This window comes from Scleropages formosus, chromosome 13 (assembly GCF_900964775.1).
Source record: "Scleropages formosus chromosome 13, fSclFor1.1, whole genome shotgun sequence".
Classification (NCBI taxonomy): Eukaryota; Metazoa; Chordata; class Actinopteri; order Osteoglossiformes; family Osteoglossidae; genus Scleropages; species Scleropages formosus.
In genome coordinates, this window is record NC_041818.1 from 10776074 (window position 1) to 10793375 (window position 17302).

At 40.9% G+C, this 17302-nt stretch overlaps 2 protein-coding genes across 3 annotated transcripts in view; both read left to right on the plus strand.

Annotated features, from left to right (window-relative positions):
* The window catches only part of LOC108925507 (leucine-rich repeat and calponin homology domain-containing protein 2-like), a 31709-nt gene extending 23966 nt beyond the window's left edge, over positions 1-7743 (plus strand). For both annotated transcript variants that reach the window (XM_029257187.1, XM_018737505.2), the window contains exons 14-18: positions 1843-1906; positions 2662-2774; positions 3424-3561; positions 4209-4286; positions 4453-7743. In XM_029257187.1, coding sequence (XP_029113020.1) covers positions 1843-1906; positions 2662-2774; positions 3424-3561; positions 4209-4286; positions 4453-4572 — 513 coding nt within the window. In that variant the 3' untranslated portion in view covers positions 4573-7743. The remainder of the gene's footprint in view (positions 1-1842; positions 1907-2661; positions 2775-3423; positions 3562-4208; positions 4287-4452) is intronic.
* A 2390-nt stretch (positions 7744-10133) lies between these two features.
* On the plus strand, positions 10134-16492 carry LOC108925286 (interleukin-13 receptor subunit alpha-2-like). Its single transcript, XM_018737113.2, has 7 exons — positions 10134-10143; positions 10230-10381; positions 10502-10658; positions 11135-11255; positions 11793-11977; positions 12066-12214; positions 15150-16492. The coding sequence occupies exons 1-7, from the start codon at positions 10134-10136 to the stop codon at positions 15330-15332; spliced, it is 957 nt and encodes a 318-aa protein (XP_018592629.2). The 3' UTR covers positions 15333-16492.
* The last annotated feature ends 810 nt before the right edge of the window (positions 16493-17302 follow it).

Consider the following 17302-nt stretch of genomic DNA (forward strand, 5'->3'; position numbering starts at 1 on the left):
CCTGTAACATCATACAAGTGTTTTATTGAAAGGTATAACTGCAAGCGAAAATGCCCGGGTCCAAGCATGGCCAATCCTGATCATGTGATTGGTGCTGATTACTCATGTTCTGTCACAGTAGATATAAGTTTGTGCATTAAATTTGGTGTGACCACCGCAGATAAAGTAGTGGGCTAATAAAAGAAAAGAGATGAGATATATATAAAATTTATTATGAGTACACAGTATACAAAATAGACACGGCATGTTTGTACAGGTGTGTTATATACAATGCAAGGGAAAGTAAATAAGAGATATGATGTAAAAAATAAATATAAATAGTATTGTGCCATGTGTAACCTTAACAAATCCTCACATATTTGCTCCCCTGCTGATGCTCGCAGAATGTCTAAACAATCAGGGGAAAAAAATTTAAAAAGGCTAATCTATTTAAAAAAAAAAAAAAAAAAAAAAAAAACCAGCTGTTGTTGCTTTTCAGCAGTTCCGAGGAAGTCTTCATATAATATGCTGTTATGTCCAGTCCTTGCCAAGAATTTACCAGCACTCTCTTCAGACCAAAAAGTATATTGGATTAGCCTCTTGAGTCGTCGTCCCCACCCCCCCTTGCTTTTTGACTCCCCCAGGTCAGCTAATACAGCAGTGGCATGATTCACTTGTTCTGCAGAACTGTAATGAAAAGACTCCCCATGTTTTTCGTCCTGGGAAGAGTCATTTTTTGGCAGGATTACTCTGCTCCCTGGGGGAGAGCATTAAATGGAAGTGCACAGGTCTTCGAGACTGTTGTCATGGATGTGTGTGCAACTGGATTCCACATATCAGTGTGATTTAATGTAAAGTCTTAAGTATCAGCAAAACGTGCTGTCATAAACTTAAGTCTCCTGCCCCAATGACTGTAATTTGATCGTGAATATCACATGAAAGAATTGATTGAATGATTGTTGTCATGAGTAAAGAGCATGTTTTGCAACTGTGTTGTAGTTCCATGTAAAATTCTGACTCACTTGTGGTATAGGTAGAAAAAAATTGTGAATTTGTAGACGTTTTCTGTTGAAAACTGTCCTTATGAGTGTGAGAATGAACAAAAACATGTTGGGTTTCTCCCACAGTGAGGCCGTGCAAGGTAGCATTGTATCTTTTCTCACACACACACACACACACACACACACACACACACACACACACACACACACACACACTTTCAGAACCGCTTGTCCCATACAGGGTCACGGGGAACCGGAGCCTACCCAGTAACACAGGGCGTGGGGGGGGGGGGGACACCTAGGACGGGACGTCAGTCCGTCGCAAGGCACCCCAAGCAGGACTCGAACCCCAGACCCACCGGAGAGCAGGACCCTGGTCCAACCCACTGCGCCACTGCACCCCCTAGCATTGCATCTTCAGTTGTTTCTAATTGTTTTTTCTGATCTTTTTTGCCTCTGACATTTGGTAACTAGAATAATAAGGAGTGAGATGTTCAATCAGATGCTCGGAAGAATAAATCTTTTACATAAACATTACATCCCTGGAAGGCAGTCGGCCTTTAAACTTGATCACATTACTTAAGCATGCCCTTGTAAATGCTTCAGTGACAACTTTTCAGTATTGTTACCAAAGCAGTACAATTCTAACAAATATTTAGGGTAGACAAAAATGATTCATTGAACTTTCAAATGTTATGCTGTAACTTAATACTATGAACTAAAGAAGCGGGAGCGTATACGTATGTATTAGTTTTATACTCAATATCAAACAGTTGAATTTTGATTTTTCCTTTTGAAGAATAATCAAGAGTCACCCCCCCCCCCCTTTCACTTTTTCCCCCCCCACATCCCTGGAAATCAGGATGAAGTGCATTCTGCAGACTTCAGCACTGCTCTGACAGTTTTTGGTTTGAAGCCAAGATCAAGTAAGATGGTGGTGGTTTTTTATTATTAAATCTTATGCATATTGACTATTTTGAATGTACAGTACTTTCATCAAAGCCAAGCACAAATTTCACCTATAGCTATTGTCAGCTGTATCTGTATTAATTCTAATTGTAGTCCTGCATGTGTGGTTTTTCATGAAGTGTTTTATAAAGTGTGTTTTAAACTAAGCCATGGCACAACGTACCACAACTGACGAGACTAACTTTTTTTTTTTTTTTCTTTCTTTCTTTAAAAGTAAAAAAAACAACTTGACTGAGAGAGTGTGTAGACTGTGAAGTAGAATTCTGTAAATAGGTCCTACATAGTGATTAAAGTGTGAGGTCTGTTCTGTGGTATGTCCCATTTCTGTGGAAAACGGAGAGTGATGGTGGGGCAAGTCCCGGCTTCCTCCTAACTCTGGTTACCTGCAAGATCTGAATATGCCCACACACCCTGAAAAAAGCTCATTTACGGTTACACACATTTTAACACTTTATCTGTAAAAAAAAAAAAGTCATGACTCAACTTGTTGAGGTGTCTCCAGGGTAAAATCATGCTGTAAATAGTTTTCTCTACTAAAAATGTAATGGTTTTTGGACTATATATTTAAAATATTTCAGTGAGAATTGCATTGATGCACTGATTGCTTTAGTTTGTCAGTTGTAGCATGTGGTAAATTGAGATCACTGATGGAGCTGGCAGCAGTGAGCTGTGTGGAGAGCTTATGCAGGACCTCTCTGTTTTGGGAACTCAGCCTTTTCCCGAGGAACCAGCCAAGGACCCACTGGTACCGATCCAGGATTCACAATTCGAAGGAAAATGGAGCACATGAGGGAGGAAATGGAGCAGATCCAGCATCTACGACAGGTGAGATGGTTGTCGGCCAAAATGCCTGTAATCAGAGCAGACAACATGGTGACACACCTGGTAGTACTATTCCTTCACAGCTCCTGGCCTATGGATTCAGACATGGGTTCAAATTAGGCTCAGTCTGCGTGGAGTTTGTTCTCATCATGTTTGCATGCTTTGCGTCTGGATGCTCTGGATTCTCTCATGGTCCAAAGACGTTTCATACAAACCAGTGACTCTAAATTGTTCTCGGTGTGTTAAGGCTTGAGGGAATGCGTATGGCATTGTTTTGCTGTGTGGATGGGTAGATGTGTGCAAGTAGTGTAGTATATCTCTAAATTACCGTTAACAAAGAAATCAGGTAAATATAAAATAACCACAGTGTTGTTTTCACAGTAGCTACTTTCTCTTCTGACATTACATATGGGTGCAAATGGTCTGTTGTCCCCAGTGTATAACAGTAACAAACTGATAAGTCTATAAAAATAATTTGCCAGTTTAATTTAGTTTCCTGCTGATCTATATGGTTTGTAATATTTGCTCTGTGCCTCTGCATGAATGCCCAACAATGGAAGTGTAGTGACTGATGTTTTGCCGTTCATGAGCCCTGGCTCTGCTGTGGGAGTGTCCGCTGTTAAAGATGAGTCTCGTCTGAATATTTCTGCAGAACCTGGAGTCCAGGCTAAAGGTGGTGCTTCCAGAAGATGTGGGAACTGCGCTGATGGATGGCGTGGTGCTTTGTCATCTGGCCAACCATATCCGTCCCCGCTCAGTACCCAGCATCCATGTGCCATCTCCTGCGGTGGTGAGTTCACATCCCACGTTCCACAAAGAACACTTGTCAGAACTTAAATGCTCATGACCCTCTCGTGGAACCCAAGGGGCGATGTTGTTTTTGCACTACACACCCCCTTAATTTCCAGTGAAATTCTCAACATTAATCCACTGTCAAATAACCTTGGAGCTTCAGGGGGTTATGTAACAGCCTTCAGTTTGGCAAGGATTTTTGCACTGAACTCAAAAGCTATTCAAATCCTTGAAAAATCAGTCTATGCGGCTATCCGGATACAGCCTGAAGTTCAGTTGCTTCAGAAAATTTCCAATTTGAACAGTCCAGCTCTTCAGTTTATACACTCTATCAGGAACCCTAGTTGGAGTACTGTACATTAAACTGTTACAGTATGGCCACATTTATGCATTTATATCTAGAACAGCTTGTAGAGCTACCTTATTGAAAATATCATGGTTGTAGTGCTATATTCTGAGCTGCAAACAGCAGAACTACAACAGAATTGGAGACAGCAATCGAAGAGGAGTGTCACAGGTGTAGTGGTGCTGTACGTTACTGCTCTGTATGAATGTCTCATTAAACAATGAGTTTGTAATGGTTGCAGTTGCTATAATTCTGGTCTATAGTATATCAGGTCTGTCTGCTTCTCATTTCTCTCACAGCCAAAGCTAAGCATGGCAAAGTGCCGCAAAAATGTGGAGAGCTTCCTGGAGGCATGTAAGAAGCTTGGCGTGCCACAGGTACACTCCACCTACCCCCAGCTCTTGTTAGCATGTGAAATTTGGAGAAAATCACGTGATAACACTTCAACTCCAACTTGGCATGTGGAGTTTGTATTAGTGACATTTAAGGAGAGCAGGAGGGGTGAAGACCCTTGGTGATCCTCTGTCTCTACTGTTTCTCCAGGACAAGATGTGCCTGCCCCATCATATTTTGGAGGCAAAGGGACTTGTAAGGATTAGCATGACGGTCCAGGCCCTACTGGAGTTGCCAGCACTGAGGCCCACACAACTGTCAGCTATGTAGCTTTCCTGCCTGAGTTCTTCATGTTGGAAGTTGATGGCACCCTCCTCCACCTCCCATCTGCCAAAGTCTGGAATGCCCAGGAACTTCCACCTCCACTGTAGCACCAAGGTGTGGGGTAAAGGGGAGTAACCGAGCTCTGCCTTGTTAACAGCGCCATGAGATGACTACCTTCAGTCTTAAGGCTGCTGGCCTTAGCAGTATGGTAGTGGGCATCGTCTCACATCAGAGGGGCACTGCTTCTGTAACCACAACTCTTGCTGTCCTTTCCTTTCAAAGAAAGGACATAAAACGGCCCCATTTTGACAGTTTCAAGCAACTTAAAATTGAAAACCCCAGGGCTGACAGTATAACTCAACTCTTTGTTAAATTCTAATTCTATTCAGTTTTAAAAGACAGTATTCAAGACTGCAGCACAGGTGACTTTTGTACATACACATCTGATATCGCTCTGAAAGAAACGCATAGCCATAATTTCTTAATCCTTCCTAAGGACTGCCTGTGGGTGAATTTATTGCAAATATCTGAGGCATGTTAACTTTTTTTTTTTTTTTTTTTTTTTTAGAGCTTTAGGTGAAAAAATTTCTGAGCGTCTTCCAGCTTGAATTGGCACTCTTACCTGAAAGATAGTTTGAATGTGTTTTGTCTGTCAGTATCCCAGTTCAGTTTGGCATTATCTGAACATAGTCATCAGGTAAACAAGGTGTTAAACATTGGCAATGCCAGTTCAGGGTGTTCACATTTTTTCTATTGAGTCTAAACACCTAAGATTTTCACCACCAGTACACTTTTGGTTATGGTGAGTGAGAAAGTGCTTTGACTATGAAACTTTTCCCAGAATGTTATGTGAGATCAACCAGCCCTGACTGCTGTAAGGTGAGCACTCTAAAATATGAAATCCATGCCAAGGTAGTTATTTTGTCAGTGTCCAGTGGAGGAAAACATGAAAAGTATTAATTGTTGTATTGGTTTTAACATAAATTGAAATCTGCATTGACAAGATGGGGTCAAGAGAGCAGTCATGCAGGGAGTGCTCTGAATGATCCCGCTTGCTTTCAGCATGAGGATATATGACTTTGTATAATAACACTTGACCATTTAACTGTGAGCAGCATCACAAATCAGAAGACATATTAGACAACCATTGTTCGTTCTGGAAAAAACACGGTTCAGCTGCTTTTTGATGTTAATTCAAAAATAGGAACACTTTTGTACATTGCAATGCATTACACATCAGAAACATTAAGATTATTTCTTTTTATGAGCATTATTTACCGTCTCCCAATGAGGGTTTTTTCCCTTTTGCCTTCTGCATTACTCCCAGTTCTTGAGCTTATGAGCAGGTTGACGTCTTAGTTCTCAGTAAGAATGAAATAAGGTATCAGTCAAGGGAAAAGACAAGGTTCCTTCTTCACTACGGGTATTCTTCTGGTTATTCTTCTCGTGTTTGTGGTAGGTCGTGTCACAGCTCTGACTGTGGGTCCAAATGGGATCTGATTCTGCTGTGGAGTTAGTATGTTCACACACATTCACATGGGATTCCAGCAGGTACTCTGGTTTACTCGCAGAATTGAAAGATATGTTGTGAATTTCTATGAATTGCTCAGTGTGTGACTACCTTTTATGGCCTGCTGTAATGTGTCTTTTGCATCATTGATCACTGCAACCAACTGGTTACTTAAAATAGCCTAATGGAAATTTACTTTCAGCAGTGCACTTTATAATATATGACATTTTTACCGTCACCTTTTTATTAATATTTTAGACTGGTGAGGTTTTTTGCCAAAAGTTGTAAATATTATGGTTTCTCCCAAAAGATCTAGGGATTGTTATATTTTTTAGGCTTTGAAGACATTTGACAGTTGTCTCAGATGTATGTGAAGAAGTAGAGGTCATGATACCCCTTGTTGTTAATCACTACAGTTTTGTGTCTACTGTAACATCTGATCTGTGGAATTTTAATAAGACTCCTGCTGTCAAGTCTGGTGCCAGACCACTTTGTGCCATTCTCTTGCCTTATAGTGGTAGTCATTTGTGGCATGTCGATGTCATCTCTTGTGGTTTGACATGAGGACCAGAGGTATTCCATTCAGGGGGATGTGTTCCAGGTCTCTGCTCATCAAGGTGTTTATTCCACCTTCAGGAATTGAGCTTCAGTTCAAGGGTGCTATGTTATATTAATAACATAAGATGGTAAATTGAATCCCGGGATAGCTGGGTTTCTGCAGATGTCTGGTGCTCTTCAGTAACTACCTGGTTCTCTTCTTTGGTAACATGTTTGTTGAAGGTCTGCACCAAAAAAGAAAGGTCCATCAGATTAGATGGCTGAAACCAGGAACGTGATTCAGGATGGAATTTGAACATCTAAACTTTGAGAGTGCCTTATGACCTGTCAATGCTGAATACCAAAGTATGTATTCTGTGGTCTTGCAGATGGTAACCCTGGACTTGCACCCAACAGTGACACATAAACATCAAGGCTGAATTTATAACTTTGAAACCTGCAAGTATTTAAACATTTCTGTGACAGTTGCTAATTCTGTAAATTCTGGGTTTCATTAGAAGGGGAAAAAGTGAATCAGTCAAAATAAAGTGGAGCTTAACCATCTGGCCTTTTTGTTAAGAAACATCTGAAATTAGACAGCAACACTTTGACGCATGAGTCACAGTATGCAAGTGCACGGTAGATACATTTAGTGCTCTGCTATTGTGTTAATTACTCAAATAGCTCAGATTGGTTTCTGTGGAATAAACCTCGGATGCCCTCTACAGCACCTCTCTCTCTTAGTCTTGCTAACCCTAATCCATTCTTCTGTCTCCGTCATGTGGCGTTTTCTCACTTTGAGGTCAAAATTTGTATGAACCTAGTCCCCATGTTGTACTGCTGCTCTGGACAAAAAATATGGGAGAATTGTTGTACATATTACTGAAGCTTTTATGTTCTTATTTTGTATTTTTTATTCATCAACAGTGTAATGGAAATTTTTAGGTTTAACAAAATGTCAATTTTGAGAGCCCTTCTTGAAGGTTAAATGAATTCATCAAATGGGTTGAAAAGGTTTTGTATTGAGATATGAAATTCTTGTCAATAAGACAAAACATGGCAATGTCCTTTGTAAAAATTGTAGGGTTATTGTATGATGTTGCAATGTTTCAGTTGTAAAAAATAAATGGGTGGCTTTTCTTACTGTTGAGGGTCATGGGGTGTGGTTTTTTTTTCTTCCCCCCCTTAAAGTACAAGTGTAATGAATAAGAACAGTTGAATATGAATATAACAGCTGAGTATGAATAAGAACAGGTGAGATCCTTATCATTGTTTATGTTTAATCAAAGTGATTTCTTTGCAAAGTAGTATGACATTCTGATCCATTGAGTCACTGATGACAGTCTTGTGTAATTTCCCAGGGAAGTTAAGAACTATGAATGAATACTTTATTTTCAGAAGCTGGAACAGTGGAGGTCACAACTATGAAGTGACATGTTCCAAAATTTGGCATTTATGGCAACTTCACGACATCACAGAACTGATCAACTCATATGCAGCTGCATCATTTCTTCCAGGAATTTGTTACTGGTGCATGGATTCTGCTCACTCAGCATAGTGGTCAAAGTGCACGCCTGAAGGCAAAGCAGTAATAGTTCCCCTCAGCCCTGATTTGCAGGAGGATGAGTCAGTATGGTAAACTTCAGGTGCCCTGGCAACACTTCCGTGTTGAAGTGGGCCACAAAAGTACACGGCATACCTTCGGTGCTGTCAGAGTGATGGGACTGTGCTGAAGTCCCTACTGTGGAGAAGATCTGGAGGAGCACCCAGACTGAATACCAGACACAGCCCTCACTTGGAGCAAGGTAATTTTGTCATTTGTTACTGTAACAGCAAAAGCTCTTTGTTTGTTTAATGCCTATAATTTGTGCAAAAAAACTGCAAACAAATATTGTCTTTATATTCTATAATGTATACTGGTTTATAGTACACTATGTAATGTGCCCTACAGTCATTTGTGTTTATTGTATGAATAGTGCATTTTGAGATATTCTGGGTAGCTGAAATGTCATTACACACTCAAGTGCTTTAATTATCAGCAGACAGACACCCTTAGCTTTGGACTTATTCCACAATGAGTAAACAATCAGATCCCCTACTGTAGATTTAATCCAACTGTTGTTCCTGTATCACAATTAAAGTAGTATATTTCTGGAATGATCACCAGCTGGCTATAGAACCAACTGTTACAAATAACTGAACTGAACTGAACACACTGATCTCTTTAGTTAATATATGGCACAGCTAGATGGGGAAAGTGTTATTTAAAATGCACTATGGTAGTAGTGTGGGAACAAGCAAAAAAAGTCTTGCCATAAGTACAAAATGAGTTTGAAGTTATAGGTTGCAGTACCTCACCTGCTGTTTTCAGTTGAATTTCCTACTTTGTTTACATATCTATAGATAGGTTACATGCAGTAATTTGGTTATTTCCTACACCTATTTAACCAAAAGGTAATTAAAGTTTACAGGGGTCTCTGATCAGTTGTTTGCTTGTTGTGCTGCTGCTTGTAATAACAATCTCTGACCAGCCTTCACCAGCTAACCCTAACTAGACCTAAATCCTGGAATTTAACCTTTACCCAAACCTTCAGATATGCTCTTTTTCAAGAGTTTTTTTTCTTGAGTGTAATACTTCTCATACCAGCTGAACAGATGTGAAACACAAAAGAACTGGAGTAATAAAAAATGATGATTATGATAATAATGACTAGTGTTCTCATTGTCATACCAGCAAACTGCCATGTCCCACAGTAGCTATTGCTGCCTAGGAGACACAGGGTTTTTGACTTTCACAGAGCGATATCCATGATCAGCCAGGCATGTCCGTAAGATTGAAATTAGTAAATTTGTGTGTCACATTTCCTGTAAGAACCTGGTGCTCACAGAGTGGTAAGGAGCAGGCACCACAGAGCACATTAGTGCAAGTGTGTGCCAGTGTTCATCCTCCCCACTGTGCTGTGGATTCTGCACTGTGAAGGAAGACCTCTGAACTAGTGAAAAGGGGGTAAAGTAATTAAAAAAAGAGTAAAATAATCCTTTGATGCATCTTCCCAGGGCATCAAAGAAAAACAATATGCAGTCCAGGGCTCAGTGGAATCTGGCAATGTCTCTTGTGGAGTTCTGTTGCTGTCTGTGTCTTGTGCATAGCACAGTTACAGGTAGGCACGCAATTCCCATGTTCCATGTGTGCCGTTTGAAAACTGGCAGTTCTGTAAAATCTGTATAATTTTGTTAATAGTTGCACATGTGTAAATTACCAATATAGTGACTGCTGTTTTCAGTTAGCACTTTAAATAACATTAAAAAGACATACAGTACATTTGTGTTGTTGGTCACTAATTATTTCTCATTGTCTGAGCTCAAGGGAAATTTGCTACGTAATTTACAAATCGGTGAACGTGAAATTTGGGGTAAAGTTTATGTGGTGACGAACAAGTTAAAATGCTCATTTAACGGGAACAGAAACAATGGACAATCACGAATGTCCACCTTAAGGCATTCCAAAGAAAAGATAAAAATGAAGACAAGTAATAAAAGAATTAGTGATGCATTTTAGATGAGTGGCTGTTTTGGAGTTTAAGGTGACAAAATATTGATTTTCAATGTCCTACAGCTGATCCTCCTGCTGAGCTCAAGATCCTGGATCCTGGGTACTTGGGTCACCTGTACATTAACTGGACTCTGCCTGCAAGCCTGCGAAATCTGAACAATTGCTTTGTTCGATTCCAGCTTCAGTACTTTGATACCTCTGAGAACAGGTTGAAGGTAAAGTCTCATGATGTGAAGGTTCTTGCCAAAGAGTGCATATTTAAAGCGTCCATGTCTTTACTGCAAGTCCCACTTACAGTAGCGTATTGAGTGATCTCTGTACATTCCCACTGACAGGTGGTGAGAACAACAGAGCACAGCTATAGCGCCTACTTCAACCTGGAGAAGGATGCTCACGTGAGGGTAGAGACCCTCATTAGCGGGCCTTGTGTTAATGGCTCCGATGAGCTCCGCAGCATGTCCTCAGAGGCTGTTCTACGAGCCCACTCAAGAGGTAAGCATTGCTGCATGCCAGGTAAGGACTCGCAAATCCCGTTCCAAGAGCTGCTCCCTAGTTCTTAGGAACTTCTCAAAAAAGGCAGCGTGTTGTAAATTCCTAGCACTTTCCTCCATACACAGTATAAACAAAGAAAATGTTGAAACCGTTTTTCAGTGCAGTTTGTTCAGTTCATCCACCACCTGTGTGCAGCTGCAGCGTTGGCTATGCAAGATCCAAGTTTGTTTATAGGGAACTGTGATATTAAGAACTATGCTGGCAAAGGACTTGAGGCTAACAATGAATCCATTCCAAATATGCAGTATTAAATCTGAAGACATGGGCCAATTGTATCATCTCACCTTGTAAAAATTTAATGGTAACAAATTCAGCAGTGCATCATGTAAACCGCGGCATAAGGGCATGCATGAGAACCACTAAAAACTGAGTCTAGAAGTGTGTTTAAATAACAGGTAACAAATAACATTCTGTAGGTCTCCATGGCTCCAAGATTGAAGACCTGACATGTGTATTCTACAATGGGGAATATATGGATTGCATCTGGACGAAGAAAAACACAAAACCTCCACATTCCCACTACCATCTGTACTTCTGGTAGGGTTCTTGCCTCGTCTTGAATACTGCATTATTACAGCTTTCATGTTGGTGCCATTGTAACATTACTGATTGAATGAGAAAAATGTAAAATGACAGCAGACAGTAACTATAGTTAATGAACAAGAAGCAGCGAATTTTCCAGCTCCAGTTTAATACGTAAAAAATACAAATAATTAAAAAGGTAACTTGGAGTGGACAGTGGTTTGACAGATGAAATAAATGTCTGGTTAATTGCAGGCACAGTGGGTGGACAAAAAAAAAAAAAAAAAACTTTAATTTGGATCATTATATTATTGGTAGTGATGGGCTGTGTTCCTAATAAAATCAAGTTACATTGGTGATAATCTCTGGTTAGTTCATTTTTTCCAGTAAATTTGGTTTACTCATTCTTTTTGTGCCGATGTTACATGTACAGTAAGTAATTTTAAACTGAACATTAACCTTTACCGAAGTAAACTTTAACTGCATCCTGAAACCAAATTTCCATACATCAAAACTAAAATGCACACATTGCTCCTCTCTTTCATTTTGCAGGCACCAAGGCATGGAGCAAGCCCAGGAATGCCCTCAATACATTGAGTTGCACAGAGAAAGGACTGGCTGCAGGCTATACTGGCCTTTGCTGCTTGAGTTTACAGAGTTTAATATCTGTGTGAATGGTTCTGCCATGGGTCTCCCCCTGCAAGCGGCCTACTTCATTCTGCAGGTACAGAATCAAGGTAAGAACCTGCTTCATCCCAATACCTCAAGGTCCCTGGAGGTTTGAATGGCCCCTAACCGTGTACACGCACCTCCGTGTGTCTCCAGTGAAGCCAGCTCCTGTGAAGGCTCTGAACCTGGAACCCACCATGGATGGGCAGTTCCTTCTGGAATGGGCACCGCCAGAAGGGAGAGTCCCTGGGCACTGCTTGGAGTTTGAGGTGGAGTCTGTGGCAGGGGACACAGAGGGTCCAAAGGTACTGCCCACCTTTCCACACACAGTGTTTCGGTTCAGTCCTGTGAAATCCACGTGTGCATTCGGTGTGGCTCTTGCACACATATCTTTGACATGTCAGAATTTGTGCCTATTCAGCTGCTTGAAGATATAGCCCGCTGTTTTAGAGTCTAGGCTATTCTTTTAGAGTCTAGGCTGTTCTTAGAATTGTAATGCAGATCTTGTCTTGTTTTTTTCTATATTTAATGTTTAAAATATCATGGCTAAAACAGTACAAATGTAGTGATGCTCTAAATTACATCTTTTAATAATAACCACATGTTTAATCAGGCTTGCAGTGCTCTACAGCCTATCCTGGAAGCACAGAACAGGAGGCAGGGTACACCCTGTCCGTCTGTCCACATGTTCTAGCTGTGAGGAAACCAGGGCACCTGGAGGAAAACCACATGAACACATGGACACATGCAAACTCCAGACAGGCTCAGCTAAATTTAAGACTATATTGTGCTGTAAATATGAACAACTCTAACAGGCTCTGGGGGGGGGGGGGGGGAGAAAAACTTTGTAGCACAATTTAATTTTTGAAAAGTGTATTGGCACTTAACTGTAAAACCACATTTTGATCTGGGAACTGGAGTTCTTGCTAATGTGCTTTATTATGTCACCCTTCTGTACCAACAACATGGCGATTGTGTTTATTTTATTATTTTCCCATTGACTTATGTCTGTATCTGACGATGAGATGTACAACCAGTTGAAATATACCAGTTGAAAGGTTGAATATATCCTCATGGATGCCAACCATCCAGCTCATGCCTTCTTCACACTTAGACCCTCTGGGAAATGCTACTGAAACTCCACCGATCTCCACCCACAGCTCCTGCTTCATAAACAGCTTCTTCCCGTAGGCTGTTAGAACATTGAATCACCGGTGATCTGGCTGTTGCCATACTTGCATTACATTACTTATTCATTGTACCATTACTGCCAAACTGTACTGGCATTTACACGTAGTCATATCCTACTTACTTGTGCTGTGAATTGCACTACTGTATAGTAATGTCCTTACTTTGCACTTCTGCATTATGCTGCCGTATGTTTTCTTGTCTTGAACTATTGTTTTGTTTGTTTATAACCTTCCACTACCCCCAGCCTCCAATTTACAGTGCTGTGGAAAAAGTATTTGCCCCCTTCCTGAATTATTTTTTTGCATATTTGTCAGTTAAATGATTGAGCTCATCAAACAAATTTTAATATTACACAAAGATAACCGAGATACAAAATGCAGTTTTTAAATGATGATTTCATTTATTAAAGGAAAAAAGCTGTCCAAACCTACCTGGCCCTATGTGGAAAAAGTAATTGCCCCCTAAACCTAATAACTGGTTGTGCCACCCTTGGCGGCAACAACTGTAATCAAGCATTTGCGATTACTGGCAATAAGTCTTTCACATCGCTGTGGAGGAATTTTGGCCCACTCTTCTTTGTAGAATTGTTTTAATTCATCCACATTAGAGGGTTTTCGAGCATGAATGGCCTGTTTAAGGTCATGCCACAACATCTCAATTGGATTTAAGTCCGGACTTTGACTAGGCCACTCCAAAACCTTAATTTCATTTTTTTTTTTTTTTTTTTTTTTTTTTTTTTTTTTTTTTTTGGAGCCATTCAGAGGTGGACTTGCTGGTGTGTTTTGGATCATTGTCCTGCTGCATAACCCAAGTGCGCTCGAGCTTGAGGTCACGAACTGATGGCCGGACATTCCCCTTCAGGATTTTCTGGTAGAGCGCAGAATTCATGGTTCCATCAATTATGGAAAGTTGTCCAGGTCCTGAAGCTGCAAAGCAGCCCCAGACCATCACACTACCACCACCATGTTTTACTGTTGGTATAATGTTCTTTTTATGAAATTCTGTGTTGGTTTATGCCAGATGTAACGGGACGCACACCTTCCAAAAAGTTCAACTTTTGTCTCATCAGTCCACAGAATATTTGCCCAAAAGTCTTGGGGATAATCAAGATGTTTTTTGGCAAATGTGAGACGAGCCTTTGTGTTTTTTGGTCAGCAGTGGCTTTCGCCTTGGAACTCTCCCATGGATGCCATTTTTGCCCAGTCTCTTTATTGTTGAATCATGAACACTGACTTTAACTGAGGCAAATGAAGCCTGCAATTCTTTAGATGATGTTCTGGGTTTTTTTATGAGCTCCTGGATGAGTCGTCATTGCGCTCTTGGAGTAATTTTTGTAGGCCGGCCACTTCTGGGAAGGTTCACCACTGTTCCAAGTTTTCTCGATTAGTGGATAATGGCTCTCACCGTGGTTCGCTGGAGTCGCAAAGCCTTAGAAATGGCTTTGTAACTCTTTCCAGACTGATACATGTCAATTACTTTGTTTCTCATCTGTTCTTGAATTTTTTTAGATCGCGGCATGATGTGTTGCTTTTTGAGATGTTTTGGCATGCTTCACTTTGTCAGACAGGTTCTGTTTAAGTGATTTCTTGATTCAACAGATCTGGCAGTAATCAGGCCTGGGTGTGGCAAGTGAAATTTAACTCAGTTTTCCAAGAAATGTGGTTAATCACAGTTCATTCATGATTTAACAAGGGGGGGAGGTGGCAATTACTTTTTCACATGGGGCCAGGTAGGTTTGGACAGCTTTTTTCCCTTAAATGAAATCATCATTTAAAAACTGCATTTTGTATTTACGCGGGTTATCTTTGTGTAATATTAAAATTTGTTTGGTCTCAGTTATTTAACTGTGACAAATATGCAAAAACTATATAACTTGCACGTGACTATATAACTTGACTATACACTTAACTATATAACTTGAAACTCGAACTTGAAGTTCCTTCCTCTGGGTTGGGGTTTCTAAGGAATTTATTGAAGCAGAATGTGGGTGCAGCAGCATGTAGGATATGCTGAAATGCTGACCTTGATGTTTTCCGCTGTTGCTCACAGGAGAGGAAAATCACACGATTGTGGTCGTTCGTGGTCTCCCGACCAGACCAGTGCACAAGTGTTTGCCTGAGGGTCCGTGGCAGAGTGCACCACTTCTGTGCTGACAGAAGCTTTTGGAGCGAGTGGAGCCAAGCGCTCTGCACACCACATGGGGCTGGGCTCCCTAACCTCTGTGTGGATTAAAGGGAGACCTTTGTGTGGGCGAATGTTGCCCTGACAGGGGACAGTATGCTGATGGTGCATTCCTTACCCTCCTTCAAAGACCGACTGCCTTCTTGCCTCTACAGAAGCTGCTGAGCTTGAGGGTCTTGCTGTAACTACCACCCTCTTCTATCTCTGCTTATTGCTGTGTGAAACTCTATGAACAGAGCAACTGCTGGACTTATTTTTAATTATGAACAATTTCTGATGATAAACGGGTCCTCCACAAGTCTACACAAAGGGATATTAAGTCCCTAAATATTCTCAACTTCATACCAGCTTGTAACTAACAACTGAAGCAAAATTAAAACCAGGCTTGAGGGCTTGACTAGTGGGGGTTAGAGGATGTTTATCCCCCCTCCTTGTGTCTTTCCATTCACATCCTGTAGCTGGGACTCTGGTTAAAGCCTGATCACACTATACTCTAACCAGATTGCTATGCTCCTCCTCCTCCTCTGCCCGCTTGGTGGTCCCAAGCACAAAAGGTCCAAAATGAAAAGCACAGACATTTTCAGTTGTGGCTCCAGTGTAGTGGAATGAACTCCCGCTGTCACTCAGAACTGCTGAATCTCAATCACCATTCAAGAAGGGTCTTGAAACTCGCCTCTTTTGAAGTCTCTACTACTCTGATCTCCTTTGTGCCCTCTAAATGTGTACTATGGCATCTGTTTAACCTATTTGCACCTACTTGTGTAATGTATGCTAGTTCTTACGGTGGTATGTTACGAAGTGACTGTACCCAAAAATCATGTGCCAGCATCCAAATCTCTCCTCCTGTCAGCGTAGCATGGGAGGGGTGGGACGGTACAGTCATTCAGTCCAAAGATGAGTGTTTTTCGGGTACAGCTAGTACAACTGCCTTTCCTGCACTAGTTGTTCTCGTCAGGAAAGTCACATCGGCCACTTCATGCGTTAACAGGTTGTGATGCAGAATGGGGAAAAAAAATAGCAAAAGTGGCTAACCCAGCTGGACGCAGGGAACCTGACATAAGAATCCCCTGCCACAATGCTTATTGTTCTTATTTTTATCTGTAAACTTCTGCATAATGCACTGCTGAAAGTGTACAACTTCTTTTAGTACTGTTAAAGCTTTCCAAAATAACAGGCTATCATACTATATTGCCAGTTGTCTTGCCAGTTTATCACCCTTTGCTCTTTATTAAATGTATTACAGTTTAAGAATTTGCATAATAAAGAAAACCTTACTAAAATGTTAACCGCACCATACTAATTGCTTTTTACTTAATCCATGAAGACAGCTAGAGATTCACGGGACAGGAAAGGGCGAGTGGAAAATGTGAACATACAAAAGTGGGTTATAATGAGAAGAAGAGTGGGTATTGTGGTGGTTCAAGATGGAGCCTTGGCCTGAAGATTGCTGGTTCTCATCCCAGGTGGGGAATCAGCTATGAAGCACAGTTGAGGAAGGGATTGTATATAACCTGTGATGCTGTATAAAACCGTTCAGCTGTAACTTGAGTTGTAAATGCAAAATGGTTATGAGTTGTTGCTTTCTATAAAGTGACCAAAAGTTGGTCCTGACTGAACGGTTAAATCATCATCATCATCATGAGTTGCTTTGGATAAAGGTATCACCCACAAAGTTGAACAATTATTCTAAATGCCCTAGTTGCTGATGGAGACTATTCATGTAAACTTTAAACATGAGCCATCCCCTATTATTGCTCTGCTGAAATTCTACACTTATTTGTGTTTAGCTGATATTTTTCTCCCAAGGGACTTACAATGTTCAGCTTCCTGCAGTTATTTCCACATTCGTACAGCTGGGAAACTTTACCGAAGAAATTTTAGGTGAGTACCTTGTTCAATGACACTACAGCAGGATTTAAACCTGCGACCTTTGGAGCCAAAGGCAGCAGTTCTTTCTGCTGTCCTGTCTTTAACCGTGAAAGGCTAATGAAAGCGGTCACCATTAGATGAAACCATTCGAA